General features: G+C 55.8%; 1 protein-coding gene across 1 annotated transcript in view; it reads left to right on the forward strand.

Annotated features, from left to right (window-relative positions):
- DPP6 (dipeptidyl peptidase like 6) overlaps positions 1 to 12,655 on the forward strand; it is a 778,594-nt gene that overhangs the window by 739,857 nt on the left and 26,082 nt on the right. Inside the window, exon 17 of the mRNA XM_065939554.1 lies at positions 4,875 to 4,922. Coding sequence (XP_065795626.1) covers positions 4,875 to 4,922 — 48 coding nt within the window. The remainder of the gene's footprint in view (positions 1 to 4,874; positions 4,923 to 12,655) is intronic.

Below are 12,655 nucleotides of genomic sequence, written 5' to 3' on the forward strand. Positions count from 1 at the left end.
GTTGTGTTTGAAACCCAGAGCCTGTTTAGTGAAAACTGACTGTACGGCCTTTTTAACACAGCAGTTCCAATGCCATTAATGAGCTTAAGCAGCACAGTCTTACCTGTGTGTGAAGATACGTGTTAGAGGATTTCTGTGACAGTGTTTTTAGCAACAACAACAACAAAAGAAAAAAAAACACAGAAGGAAACAGTGTGAATATCCATCAGTAGGGAGTGGACCAAAGATATATGATGTGTCCACATAACAGAATACTATACATCTGTTTAAAACGAAGGTTTACCACCTGTGGAAATCATTTCCATCGTCGTGGTACTGCAGCATCTACCATTCTGCAGCTTGATGTTTTCATGTAACGTGGTACAGTAAATCCCGTACATACGAACCTCCAAGATGCAAGCTTTCAAAGATGCACATGTGTGTTCCATCAGCGCCAGGCATGAGAGACCCTGCAGCTGGCCCTCCGTCTCCCATCGCTGACCATCCTTCGGCTCCACCACCTCCCACCGCCCCTCCCTCCTCCAGTCATTCTTACCTGTTCACGGATGCCAGGCCCTGAGAGCCAGCTGTTGTGCTGGACTGCTGTGCTTTTCAAGATACTGTCCTGTGAGATTAAACATATTTTCTTTATTTGTGTGTATGTGTGTTTTATGTATTATTTGTGTGAAAAGAATTGTAAACCTATTGTAGCACAGTATTAGGTAGCCAGTTGTGTCGGCTCACTTTGTTGGGCTTACAAACAAACTGGACTTGCGGACGTGCTCTCGAAGTGTAACTCTTTCATATGTAGGGGGCTTACGGCATTTTCCACACTTGCCCATGTGCACGGGTGCCCTCTGCTCATCTCCTGCACGCTCCAGTCTCCCACTGGGTGGACAGGCTGTGTTCACGGGGTCCCTCCCCTGCCCACAGCTCACCCAGCAGCTGTTGCTCAGATGCAGCGGCAGTTAAGAGCAGTCTCCATGCCTCCGTTTGTCCATGCACAGGGCCTGCTCTGAGACAGGCGCAGTGGTGGGACCCTCTGGCCGTGAGTCAGGCGTCATCAGGTTTCACAGCTGTGGCTGAGTCGTTCTCCCAGGTGGCTATGCCCACTCACCTGCTGGGCGTTTGGCTTTGTCGTCCTGCTGTTGTCAGACTAGATATCAAAAAGTTCAAACTACTGAGGTGTGCTGTGTTATACAATATGTGGTGTATGTATTATTATTAACACATTTTTGTTGTTTAGTCGCTCAGTCGTGTCCAACTCTTTGTGACCCCATGGACTGCGGCATGCCAGCCTTCCCTGTCCTTCACCAGCTTCCAGAGCTTGCTCAAACTCATGTCCATTGAGTCAGTGATACCACCGAACATCTCATCCTCTGTCATCTCTTTCTCCTCCTACCTTCAATCTTTCCCAACATCGGGGTCTTTTTCAGTGAGTCAGTTCTTCGCATCAGGTGGCCAAAACACTGGAGCTTCAGCTTCAGCATCAGTCCTTCCAATGAGTGTTCAGGACTTATCTCCTTTAGGATGGACTGGCTTGATCCCCTTGCAGTCCAGGGGACTCTCAAGAGTCTTCTCCAGCACCACAGTTCAAAAGCATCAATTCTTCGGTGCTCAGCTTTCCTTATGGTCCAGCTCTCACATCCATACATGACTAGTGAAAAATGACCAGACATGACTAGAAAAATGTATTTTTGCCACATGATATTGTTTGGTTACCATTTTAAATACACATGGAAATGATAAATACTAACTCCAGGGTAAGTCAGCCTCTGGGAAGGGAGCAGACTGAGATTAGGAGACATGGGTGACCTCAAATCCGTGTGTTAAGTTTTATCTCTAAAAAGTAAGGCAATGTGCTACAACTTAAAAATTCGATAAAGCTGCATATTTACATGAAAGGTTCTTTTTTAATGTTTGAAATAATTACTTATTTGTAAATTTGACCACCTACACGCAGAGAACACTTGAGTGGGTAGCCATTCCCTTCTCCAGGGGATCTTCCCAACCCAGGGATCAAACCCAGGTCTCCTGCATTGCAGGAGGATTCTTCACCAGCTGAACCACCAGGGAAGCTCAACATACAAAACACATTTTAGGACATTTTAGAATAATTTAGGTTACTTCTGGAAAGTGGGGTGAGAAGGACCTTTTACTTGTCACTTTATTCCTTTCTGTGGTGTTTGAATTTTTTTAGAAACATGTGCCAAGTTCACTGGGCTTCCCAGGGGGCTCAGTGGTAAAGAAACCATCTGCCAGTGCAGGAGACATAAGAGACTCGGGTTTGATCCCTGAGTCAGGAAGATCCCCTGGAGAAGGGCATGGCACCCCACTCCAGTATTCTTGCCTGGAGACTCCCATGGACAGAGGAGCCTGGCAGCCTACTGTCCCTGGGGTCACAAAGAGTCGGACACACCTGAAGGAATGTAGCTCACATGCCCGCATCAAGTTCATGCATTTGAAAATAAGGGCCCCATCCAGGCTCAGCAACTTCCCTGCTATACTGCTGGGACAGAAGACTTAAAGCTCTCAAAGCCTGTGTTTTCTCATCTGCAAAATACGGTTGGAAGCACCTGCTTTGTAGAGCCGCTGGGAGGACTAGGAATTATTCATATAAACACCTAGCAGAGTGCCTTTGACATAGTAGGCACTAAATAAATAATCACTGTGTACATTATTAATAAGAATGGAGGACGTGCTCTGTTTGCAAATGTGCTCTCCCCGAAATGTGCGGAGGAAGGAACGCAGCTTGTCTCTCAGTACCTGCTCTGTTCTTCCACACACACACCCCGTGGGGAAACGGATCTTCCAGCCAGAAAACTTAGCTTGACTCAATAATTGAAACCCACCGCCGGCGCTTAGCCCCTTCAGTGAGCGCCGTCCCTTTAGGCTAAACGCACAGTCTCCCAACCCTGCTGCTCCCTCCCCACCCCGGGTCGAAGTTGCCTGGTTCCGCAAATAAAAAGGCAGGACACCCAGTACCACTTGATTTCAGGTAAACAACAAATGAATTTTTGGCCGTAAATCCCAGTGCTGCCTGGGACATATTTATACTGAAAATACATATTGTTTATCTGGAATTCAAATGTAACTGGATAACCTGCATTTGATCTGGGCATCCTACCCATGGGGAAATGGAAGAGGGGCACCCAGCGGGTCAGATGAGGCCCCAGACCTCCTGGACTTTGTGTCTGGGTCTGGTCCCGGGCAGGGACAGGCAGTCCATGGCTGCTGTGACCGCTATCTGTCCCTCAGCCCTGCTGGCCCCGGGGTGCCCCCGGCTGGAGCAGCCCCTCGTGCCTCTCACGGTACCTCGGACCCCATGGCCTCTCTGCCACATCCTCTCTGGGCCCTGGACTGGGATTCCGCTCTGCAGCCTCTGACTGTGGCCGGGGCTCTGAGCCTCGCGGTGGTGGGATGCACGCAGACCCCGGCTCACAACTCAGCCCCTTGTCACCGGGCCCCTTGGAAGTGGGCAGGGAGTCCTGATGGTGATCCCGGGGAAGCTGCCCAAATAGTGTGAACCCCCAGCTTAGATGCAGCCTCCCCGTGAGCTCAGAGCACCCCCCGAGTCCCCTGCCCGAGGCAGAGGAACAGCAGCCCCACCCAGCAGGCCCCGGGACACATCCATCCCCTCTGCCCACTGCTGCCCACCCGCCTTCACGGCCTCTCTCCCTGCCGTCTCCCCAGATCACCAGGGCCAAGGGGCAGCCTCCCCAGCTCCGTCCTGTGTGGTCTGGGGTCCTTTGCTCAGCGTTTAGTCCACAGATATGTGATCAAGCCCCAACTATGTTCTAAACAGCATTCTAGATGCTGGAGATAATGGCAGTAAATAAGACCAAGTTTCAGAATTTGTTCATATAAATTCTAGGGCTTCTGTTCTAGTGCAATTGAACTGAACAGTGGACACATATGCTGAAAATTCATACTCCCAGGTCCTGATGTCATGGCAGGAGGTAGCGCTCTGTAAAGAAGAGGGGGAGTGGGACCGGGCTGGGGGGTGGGGGTGGGAGCTTCTCTTGCATCGGGATTTGGGGGTGGAGGAGGTGTGTGAGCAGAGACTTAATGAAGACCAAGGCTGTGTCTGGGAGCAGAGACTTCAGGCAGAGAGGACAGTAGGCTGGGGTGGGGACGGGGAACAAGACTGGTGCCCTTCCCACCCTGCGCGAAGGCCCACCACCACCACACTACCCCCAGTGGAACAGGAGTGCAGAGAAGGCACAGAGGTGAGGCTGGAAAAGTCCACGCCTGCCTCTCAGTATGCCTTCAGAATATCTGAAAAGTAAGTTTGGGAGCCCTTTTCTCTTGCCAGACTCTCCTTTTGCTAAAGAGGGTAACAAAGTTGACCTACAGACGGCCCGCAGCTGGCCAGGCCCCCTTCTCACTCCAGGCCTGCAGCTTCGGGACAACCTAAGAGCTAGAAGCTGCATCAGGGAACAGTGAAACACGGCTGAACACTTGCACAGTGATCGTGTTACCCTACAAGTGTTACCCAGCCATTACAGGAGACGAGGAGGGGAGGGCTTCCCCCGGTAGGAGCCAGCAAGGCGGCCTCGACGGGTGACTCAGGATGAGGCCGCAGATTGACCGGAGTTCAGTGAAGAGCCTGTAGCACTGCCTGGAGGGTCACAGTGAGGTTATAAGAGCGTCAATGTTTTATCTCGTTATGACCACCTAAAACCATGCACTTCTTGGGTTCCTTGTAATTGGCACAGACACAAACTTAGGAAGATGTGCCCTTAACCCCCAGGGACCTGGCCTCTGCTGTCCACGCTGATGACCCCTCCGTGGGGCCGGGCGCCCAGAGCCCCAAGGTGCACGTGGTAACCAAGGCTTGGTTCTCTTTGATTCTCAGCTAACTCATGGCCTCCTTGTGTCTCTGCCCACTGCAGGTCCTGGGGTCCCCACGGTGACCGTGCACAACACGACTGATAAGAAAAGTAAGTTGCTCCTTGGTCTTGTCTTAAATCTCCCTGCAATGTGGGAGGGGGAAGCGGAAAGGCTTTAAGAGGTGATCCAGGCGTAGATTCTGTTTGGAGGCCGCGATGGTCGTCGTCTGGCAGCTCAAGACGAACCCGCATCCCCAGTACTGGTTAGATGTGATGGACGTGAAGATCTCCCAGCCAGTGAGGGCCCACAGGCCCCAAGGCCCGGAGGCCGCCTGGGGTGAGCTGGGCTTTATGACCCCCTAGGCAGAGCCCCACCATAAGCAGAGCCCTGGGCCGCATTGACGTGCACAGCCAGTGCTGGGCTCTCCAGCTGGGCCTGCCAAGCCCTCCCGGCTCTGAGAGCCCCCATCATGGGCCTCCAGGCCATCTGCTTCGGTGGGTCCGGGGGCACCTCCCTGGCACGGGGGTCTGCATGTCCAGGCCACTGCAGCGGTGGAGCTTTCCAGAGACTCTCAAGGACCCACACACACGTGTGACATGTTGTGCACATGTATGTTCACGTGAAATGGTGGGTGCAGGCAGCCGGCGGGAGGGCTCAGGAGTAAGGAGCCCTCGACCTCGGTCACCCCCTGTCTCGGCCTTCCTCTGCCCTAAGCCCTCGGGAGTCTGGGCCTCCATTCCCCCCAGTCTGCCCCCCTTCCTGGCGCCAGCACCCCGCTGCACCAGCCCTGGCTGGACCCTGCTCAGCACCCTCCCTCATACAGCCCCACCTCACGGTGGTTCCTTTAATTCTCTCGGCAAGGGACTGCTGCTGTCTCGATGGAAGGGTTTCAGGGACCAGGGAGAGTTGGTTAGGGGGAAAGTTTCGAAAAGGAGATGGCCAGCAGCACATTTAGACAGAAATCCAAAATTAAAGATCAATAACAATGAAATCAAAAGTAAATAACTAAATCATTTAAGTGCAAAGGAAAAAAAGCCAGAAGATGGATGTGACATTGGATGGATACAGAGTCCATTCCGTATATTTATTCGTGGGTGGGCTCCGTGCCAGATGTTGACACCGCAGGAAGAGCTGGGGGGGGCCACCTGGAAAATAAGGCCCGGAGGTCACAGTTCCCAATAGCCCATCAGAGCCAAAGCATGGAGTCCCGCCTCCATGCACTGCAGTGGGGAGTCCGCGGGGGTTTTTTTCCTGGGTGTTTTAACTCCTGACTCATTTGAAAAGACCATGATGCTGGGAAAGATTGAGGGCGGGAGGAGAAGGGGACGACAGAGGATGAGATGGTTGGATGGCATCACTGACTCAGTGGACATGAGTTTGAGTAAGCTCCGGAAGTTGGTGATGGACAGGGAGGCCTGGCGTGCTGCATGCTGCAGATCATGGGGTCACCAAGACATGACTGAGCGACTGAACTGAACTGAACTAATTCCTAACCGTCTCAGGTCAGCTCCAGAGCCTCCCATCCCAACATGTCCCCGCTATGTTGGCACAGAACACAGTGCCCCTGGGTTTGGTTTTGTCTTTTGAACTGGGTGGGCTGTCCCCAGGTGGGGGTGGGGCTCCCCCTGGGGGTTGGGGGGCAGGGGGTTGGGGGGCCCATCAAAGCCTCCTGGCACCTCTGCCGAAGCCCACATGATGTGCCTGCCCCACCCAAGGCTGCACCGTGACCACCTTCCAGAACTAGGGCAGGTCTGGGGCCCGGAGTAGAGGTGATGGTGACAGTGACCTGGGCCGGCGTCACAAAGCCGGCCTCGAGCCGGAGCTGCAGATTTTCTGCGTGTTTTATACCATCTTCCCCCACCGCCCAGGAGGCAGGCGCTCCCGTTACCCTAGAATTGATGAGGAAACCCGAGGCAGAGGACCACACCTGATGTGCGCTCAGCTGGAGAGTGCTGGTCCCGCCTCGAGCAGGCATCAGGGCACAGCCCGGCCCCCAGCTCGGAGCGCAGAGCTGACCAGTGCAGCCTGCGGCCAGTATGGCCTGTGGGCTACTCGGACCCAGCGGCTCTGTCCTGCATCCACCCTGAGACAGGCCAGGCCAGGCAGGCCACCCCCCCCAAACCCGCACACCCCGGCCTCTGAGCCGGCTGGGTGACCACAGCCTCATCCTCTCCCTGCCCCAGAGACAGAGGTCCTTGCCCTGCAGTGAACCCTGCTCAGCCTCTGTGCAGTTGTGGGGGAGCTCCGAGAAGGAGGGAGATCTGGGGGAGGGTTCTGCGGTCAGCAGGACTGAGCCCTTGAGCTGCACCCCAAATACCTAATCCCCATTGGCACCACACTCACCATTTTTTACATAATTGAGAGACCACCTAATATCAAGGGCTGGCCTGCCTGCAGCTTCCTGGACGGTCCTGGGCGCCCGCCTCACAGCAGCTCACCCGAGGTCACACCGCCGGGCTGGGCCAGACCTTGGTTCACGCGAGCCCAAGCACAAGGTCGTGACCTTGGGGCTCGCTCCTGTCACCGGGGGCTGGGGCCTTCGTTCTGCTGTCACCCAAGTGACCTGCTCACAGCCACAGCCTCCCCGACGGTCCCTCCAAAAACTGCCCGTTAGCCTGATGCAGCACTGGGTCCCTGTGGTCTGTGAGCTCCAAGCAGAGCCCAGGGCCACCCCACTCTTCTGGAAGGTGGTTCCGACCTGCGTGCAGATGGGAGACGGAGCGGGGGGCCACCTGCCCACAGCCCAGCAGCCCGAGGGCGAGTCTTTGGAGACGCTGTGGGGAGCCTGGACAGCCAGCCTGTGGCCTGCATTGTGCGACAGCCCCAGGCAGACAGGCCATGGCAGGCAGGGCCCCGGAAGGTCCTGCCTGTCTCTGAAGGCAGCAGCCGTTTCCTGGTTTCCTGACCTGCTCTGGAGCTTGAAATTACTGTTTCAGAATTCTTTGCCTTCCCCTCCTCTGCCCCTTGACCCCAGAGCCACCCTGGGACTATCTGATTTCTTTCCCTTTATAAAATCTTCTTTACAAACAGAGGCTGCGGTGTCACAGATGTGACTCTGAATTATTTAGCAGCTGTTTCCTGAAGAGTGTAATTGTGGTCAGGGCTGGAGTGCACTCGTTAGGTGCTGGGTGTTCAGGCCACTCAGGCACTGGGGCGGCGGAGCCGACACAGCCGTGTAAATAGACGCTTTGAGGTGAGCGTGAGGGGTGTGAGCTCGGGGAGGGGGTGCGATCCAGGTGCAGAGGACCACCAGCTCCCCTGTTGCCCTCAACACAGCCCAGCCCGGGTCCCGAGCGCCTGCAGGTGGGTACAGCGTGGTCTGCCCCGACGGTGCCCACGGCATCGTGACCGCTGCTCCTGGACCTGAGTTCCTGGGCTGCAGGGCGTGGCTCCTGTCCCAGAACTCCTGGCCAGCATCTCTGCCTCCTGCTCCCTTCAGTCGGGTTGTTATAAAGAAGCAAAGCCCGCTCGCATGGCGGGTGGGGTCACAGCGGCTCTTGTTTGAGGCCGTCCCAGCCAGCGGCTGTCTGGTGCCAATCCACGTGCTCCCTCGGTCCTCTGCCTGGTGGCCACCCTGCCCTCCCCGCCTCCCTCCGAGTGACCACACAGGGGCGTCAGCTGTGCCATCAGGCATGTCGGGAGCCAGGACAATGGGAGATGTCCTCCGGAGGGGTCGGCACGAGTACGCCTGGCCCCATCGAGCCCAAAGTTGTCCCCAGGACTCTGGAGGGCGGCGGGCTGGAGGCGCCGTGTCCACCGCTACTGCGTCCTCAGTGAGAACGGAGTTGACTGGTTGGGGGCCCACACGTGGCCCCTCATCATGCCAGTGCTATAGACACACTCCGTCACCCTGCCTCCACGTCACTTATAGTCTGACTGGAGAGAAAGAGGCACAGCACCCGTGTGATCACCTTTAGGATCGCGTCCGTGCCGCCCTGGGCTTGAGCCGCACATCCCCGGGTGGGCAGGCCGCCTCTGGGATGCCGTGGTCACTGACGCTATGGGGACAGCTGCCTAACACACCAGGAAAGGCCTGGAAATCCAGGCGGGTGGCCAGATCCCGGCAACGGGGGAGCACTGCCTGGACCAAGCGGCCTCCGTGCCAGCCCTGCCCTCCTGCCACCAGCAGCAACCCGGGACGGGGCGGGCAGCGCTTCTCTCCTCCAGCCCAGCAGCTCGCTGGCTTCCATTCGACGCTGGTCACTCAGGCCCCCAAATGCAGCCGAGTGGCGATTCCACCAATGGCCTGAGTCAACTGGGTCCCAGAACAGGCACGGCCACACGGCGCCTGCACGCGGGGGCCCAGCTGGGAGGCAGCCCTTGTGAGCCACCCGGCTTCCAGCAGGCTCACCGTGTCCAGATCTGATAATAGCTAATTCCGTCAAATATTAGAGGGGCTCACATTTAATTAAGGAGCGGCCATTTGTCTGCTCCTGACGGCAGGTCCCCATGGCTCCCACGTCAAAAGAGACTCCTCGGGGAACAAGCCCATCTTTTCTTATTTCCTCCGCCGAGCCCCTGCCCTCTTTGAATGCAATTATGGGAACAAATAAAATGGCTTAACTCAACTCCCCGGTGGGACAGCCAGCTCTCTGCTGATAAAACCGGTTGTGTGGGCAATCATTAAATGAGAAATCTAATATTTAACTAAATTTAATAGTCTGTTGCCGTGGTGCCTTTCTGTGAAGGGTGGGATTTTAATACAGAGGGACTAGCTATTCACACGCCGTCTGCCGAGGCCGTGTGCCATCAGAACGCCGTGTGCAGTTAGGGCACCGGGGGCTCCCTCTCGAAGCCATGGCTCCCAGGTCCCGGGACCAACCAGAAGCTCTGTGTTCCGGTGGCAAGTCTGTGTTCTCCTTGGCTCCACGCAAGCCTCACTCGTAGGCTGCGCGTCAGCCTGAGCACAAAGCTCCTTCAAGCTTAGCTGGTGTCAGCAGTGTCAAATCCTCATGCAGATGCGTGGAGAGAAGGTGACAACCAGCCCTGAGAGGCTGCTCCAGGTCTCCTGTCTGGTGATGTCTGCCCATCCAGGCCGCCTTCCCCCAACCCCCGGAGCTTCATCCAGCCCCCAGAAGTGGGAGCTCGGAGCTGCTTCTCTGACAGCAAAGGACCCATCCCTGCTCCTGTCCCCAAGGACACTCCTTCTGTGTTCCGGCTGATCCCCTGTCTTCATGCGTGTCCTCTGGTCTGACCCACAGCCCCACCCGCACCCCCAAGCACCTTAGCTGCCTGCCCCCAGGCTTCCCTTAAGCAGACACAGAGGTCCAGATCACAGGCTGGAGGGCTGAGGCTCCTGGAAGGACTGATGCTGAAGCTCCAATACTTTGCCCACCTGATGTGAAGAGCTGACCCATTGGAAAAGACCCTGATGCTAGAGGAGATTGAAGGCAGGAGGAGAAGGAGATGACAGAGGATGAGATGGTCGGATGGCATCACCAACTCAATGGACATGAGTTTGAGCAAACTCTGGGAAATAGTGAAGGACAGAGAAGCCTGACGTGCTGTAATCATGGGGTTGCAAAGAGTCGGACACAACTGAGCGACTGAACAACAATTAATTTCCTCAGTTCCCAAAATTAAATAGTAACTTGGGTGTTCATTAGCCCTTCAAGCACTGTCAACTTCTAAATCAGTTGGATTAAAATGTGCTTTTGTTTTGTTTTGCTTGGTGTGGGAAGCAGGGGTTAATAGGCCTTGATTGCTTCGACTCTTACCACCAATACCTGAATACCAGGACCCTCAGAGCCCCATGGGGTTTCGGAAACCCCCAGGGGGGACCACTCAGTCCTTTCCATGTGGGAAAAGGAAGAAAGACTTGGGCCAAAACCCAGGCTCGGCTACCGTGAAGATGCATCACGTCCCGCGCGTGAGTCAGATTTACACAGGCCAGTCGATTCCTGTTACTGGAAACTTGTATGTCTTGTCCCTGGGATGGGACTGAGCCCCGACGCCTGGCGTGGGATGGGGCAGCCAGGCCGGTGACCGAGTCTCTGAGAGCTGGTGTAGTGTGGACCTGGAGGGGGGCCTGAGATTGACGGTGGGGGCGTCTCTCGGGGGAGGTGACCTTTGACCTGATGGAGGGGAGGGGCCAGGATCACAGAACAGCAAGTGCGAAGGTGCGGAGGCAGCAGAGAATGTGGGAAATGATGTCATTTCCATCGTCTGGTGGGGCTCCCTCCCGATCGTCCTGCCCTGAGAGTGTGGATAGACATGGAGGGGAAATAGTTAATACCTCGTAAACCGGCTCCCCTGTGGGTCTGGAACACTGTGTTAAAGGGCCGAGGCTGGGAAAACGACTGCTTTCTGCTCTGTTAGGACCGTGGGGCGATCTCGCCACACTGAGGTCGGGGGTCCCCTCCCTCACGTGTCTGCAGGAGTGCGAGGTGAAGAGGGTGCCACCTCCGGGCTGGGACTCCAGGTCCCCGAGCTGAGGTCACGTCTGCCAGGACCTCCGGGCTTCACAGGCGGTGCAGGTGGTAAAGAGCCCACCTGCCAGTGCAGGAGACATTAGAGGTGTAGGTCCGATCCCCAGATCGGGAAGATCCCCCAGAGGAGGACATGGCAACCCGCTCCAGTGTTCTTGCCTGGAGAGTCCCATGGACAGAGGAGCCTCGAGGGCTACAGTCCACGGGGCCACAGAGTCAGACTCGACTGAGGGAGGCAGGCACACGCACTGTTTGGCCTCCACGTGTCAGCACAGCCCTTGTGGACACACCTTTTCTTTCTCACTCTCTACGAAGGACAGCACTTCTTGCCTGCCGGGCGGTGGGGTCCAGCCTCACAATTTTTAATGCTCCATGTATTTGAGAGTTAGTTTCACCATTTCTCCCCTCACCTTGTCACCAAAGCTAAATATCCAAATATGTGCTCAACAAACTCGTGAAGCACCTCTGTCTTGCTTCCTGACTTGTCACCAGCCCTGGGAACTTTCGGTTGCCTCTGTCCCCGAGGAAGTGTGGGGTCCTTCTCAGGGTGGTCCCCATGGCTCCACAGATAGAACACTCAGTGCTGGGGGTCCTAAGTGTTGGGGGTCCTAAGTGCTGGCTCACCTGCCTGGCCTGTTGTTCTTAAAAGCAGTTATCAGCATGCTTGTGAGATTAGGTTCTTCTTTAAAAGGTTCACACCCATTTCCAAGTGACTTGTCTACCCAAAGGTCAAGCCCCTTTAAGATAAAATTTCCTTTCAAATGAACCACGAGTTGTCTCCAGGTAGGGCTGGGGGGAGAGAGGAGGAAATAAGTCACGTGTCAGATGGAGAAGTTGGAGGAGGGCCAGTTCTGCAGGGGCTGGAAGAAGGGGGCTTTTGTGGGGACAGGGTCCCTGCCAAGGCCTTCATGAGCTGGCACAACGTAAGGATCTCAGAGCAGCCCCTGAGGTGCAGGGAAGGGTGCGGCCACCGCTCTGGCCTGGAGGGAGACAGGCCGGTCCCCCTGCAGTGGGACTCACATGGCCGCGTGGCCACCTCGAATGAGGGTCTCCAGGGCCTGGCCACCTATGGCTAAAGCAAGAAAGCCAAGTCCGTCCTCCTCTCCTGGACAAAGTGGCAAAGGTCACCTCCAGCTCCTGTCCTCTCTTCCAGTGTATTATTGCAGCCACTCCGTTTGGAAACCACTTGCCTTAACAGACGTGATGTGAATTCCCCAAAAAAACAGCAATCTTGAGACCAATCACACCCCCAAAATGATTCCTGTGTGTGAGAAATACTGCGGAGAGTGAGTGTCGGGGCCAGGGGCGCCGGGCACCGTGGAGGAACACACTGCCTGCCCAGAGCCCCCGAGCTGACCTAGATTCACCCCTGTCCTGTGACCCGAGTTTGGGATCTGATGTCTGTGGCTCTTGGC

Source organism: Muntiacus reevesi, chromosome 6 (genome assembly GCF_963930625.1).
Source record: "Muntiacus reevesi chromosome 6, mMunRee1.1, whole genome shotgun sequence".
Taxonomy (NCBI): Eukaryota; Metazoa; Chordata; class Mammalia; order Artiodactyla; family Cervidae; genus Muntiacus; species Muntiacus reevesi.